A 2572-nucleotide genomic window follows, 5' to 3' on the forward strand; every position below is an offset into this window, starting at 1 on the left:
GGTTGGGGTAACAATCAAGGAAATCGGGGATCTGGTTTTCGAAGGCACCCAATGTATCAACAACTGAGCAACCCACCTCCTTATCCTTCCCATGGTTTAAGTTCTTCAAATAATGAGATGAGACGTATTGAGAATATGTTCAAGCAAATGATAGAAAAGAATGTCGATTCGTATGCCCAACTTTCCTTACAGACCACATCAATCCACAACCTAGAAGTTCAAATGGGAAAAATATCTCAAGCTCTAAATTCTCATCCTAAGGGTGAAATACCAAGTAATACGGTGGTAAACCCAAAGGGTGGTAATAATACGGGGCATACTATGGCGGTTATCACAAGAAGTAGAAAAGGCGGTAATGCATCCACCTCAAGTGGAAGGCGGCTTGTTGATGATGATCACGTAATGCAAGAAGAAGAGATCCCGAACAATATTGTTCAACCAAATAAGGAAGTTCGGATTGATATTAATGATAGTGTGGAAAAGACTCAAAAGGAGATGAACCCGTCTAGGGAATACATCATTGACATACCAGAGTCAGTAGTGTAAAAGACAAAGGCACCATTGCATGGAGCTGCTACAACATTCATTGAATCTGAAGAATGGTGAGAGTATTACCTTTTTGTCTGACATGCAAAAGGTAAAAGTTATCTTAGTGTTTGTTTGAATCTTTATAGTTAAAATTATAATTATTATATATTTGATCCTTACTAAATGTACATGTGCAGAGACTTTTAGATGCTGTAAGAAATGTCCTCCCTTTAGCAAACCACAAGTGTCATTTTATTTATATATTCAGAGACTTCTATTTGACCGGTAACTAACCCTTCAAACTTTTACAGAATTTGTGTTAGGCATATTGAATCCAACTAGAGTAAGAGATTCAGGACAAGAGAGATGAAGAAATTTCTCTGGTGGACTGCCTGGAGCAGTTTTGAAGAAGAGTTTAAGGACCAGTTAAAACAACTTGGATCTTTGTGTGTTGATGCTGCTAAGGATTTGCTTAGGTATCCACCACAAAATTGGTGCAGAGCATATTTTGATACAGTATGCAAAAATCAGATGGTGGACAATAATTTTACTGAATCCTTCAACTCTTGGATCTTAAAAGCAAGAGGCAAGCTTATCCTGAAGATAATTGAGAATATTAGAATCAAGATCATGAACAGGTTGAGAGAGAAAGAAGAAGAGGTTAGAACATGGACTACTGAGTTTAGTCCTTATTGCATGAAGTTGTTTACCGCTTATCTGAAGATAGCTAATAATTCATGTACTGTGAATTTCAATGGTGACATTGGGTATGAAGTTTTTGAGGGTGATGATAAACATTCAGTGAACCTGGTAATGAAGAAATGCACCTGTAGGACTTGGCAGTTAACTGGCATCCCATGTCCCCATGCTATCAAGGCAATGGAATACAAGAAATTGGATCCGATCACTGAAATTAATTGGCGGTACAGTAAGGAAGCTTACCTTATGATATATAAGGCCAAGCAGATGCATGTTAGAGGTAAAAAGTTCTAGAAAGTATTACCAGAACATGCTATGGAACCACTTGCACTTGTGAAAACAGTTGGAAAGCCAAAGGTTCAAAGAAATAGAGAGAAAGATGAAGCCTGTAAGAGGCAAGGAGAGTGGGCTCAATCAAGGAAGGGAACTAGAATGACATGCAGCAACTGCGGATCATTGGACCATAATTCAAGGACATGCAAGGTAACTACTATATCATATAGTTTCACTTATATGATTTTAGCTGTATAACTAATATTTTTGCATGTTAATTATAGGTTGATGATAGTGAAAAAGGCAAGAAACAAACTAAGAGAAAAAAGGCCAATATTGAAGAAGTCATTGAATCTGAAGTTGAAGAACCCGAAGTAGTTAAAGATGTTGGTTGTTCAGCACCTCAACCAACATAAGATGGTGAATTTGTGTTCATTCCCACGCCTAGAGTTCAGAGACAACAATCAGAATCCTTTGGACCTATTAGAGAGCCTGAAAGTAACCCCTATTTTATGCCTAAAATTATTTCTGAGGCCCAAACAAGACTGCACATAAGGTAATCTCCACAAAATCCATCTAGGACACGGGTGATCTGTTTTAGAGGAGACAACAATGGTGTTTGTGAACCCAAAAACTTCCATACTCACCCCCTAGGCTCAGTTGGAAAGGTAAAGAAGCGATCACTAGCAATCAGTTGGAAGTGGCAAGGCAGAAAAAGGTGGGAAAGTTGAAGTCTAAGAAAGCCAATGGAAACTCTCAAATCTAAGACATATTTAATATGTGCAGTTTTGGTCCACTATTACTGTTGAAATTAGTCTACTCTTGATGCAGTTTTGCTGTATTTTTTGGTTCAATTTTGTTGTTGTTTTGGCTCTTTATTAGTCCAGTTTTGCTGCAGAGTTTGGGCTAATTGTGCTGCTATTTCGGTCATTTCTTGACAAGTTCAGCTGTATTATTTTGATATGGTTTTACTGCTAGTTTCGTCCACTTTTTTCTCCATTATTACTGTTGTTCTTTAGTCTATTTTTACAGCTACATTTCTATCCAACCGTAACAACAAATAATGGAGAAC

General features: G+C 37.6%; 1 protein-coding gene across 1 annotated transcript; it reads left to right on the forward strand.

Annotated features, from left to right (window-relative positions):
- The first annotated feature begins 894 nt into the window (after positions 1-894).
- Positions 895-1916, forward strand: LOC138899157 (uncharacterized). Its single transcript, XM_070185279.1, has 3 exons — positions 895-1507; positions 1571-1710; positions 1785-1916. The coding sequence occupies exons 1-3, from the start codon at positions 895-897 to the stop codon at positions 1914-1916; spliced, it is 885 nt and encodes a 294-aa protein (XP_070041380.1).
- The last annotated feature ends 656 nt before the right edge of the window (positions 1917-2572 follow it).

The sequence above is a fragment of the Nicotiana tomentosiformis genome, chromosome 9, assembly GCF_000390325.3.
Source record: "Nicotiana tomentosiformis chromosome 9, ASM39032v3, whole genome shotgun sequence".
NCBI classification, from domain to species: domain Eukaryota; kingdom Viridiplantae; phylum Streptophyta; class Magnoliopsida; order Solanales; family Solanaceae; genus Nicotiana; species Nicotiana tomentosiformis.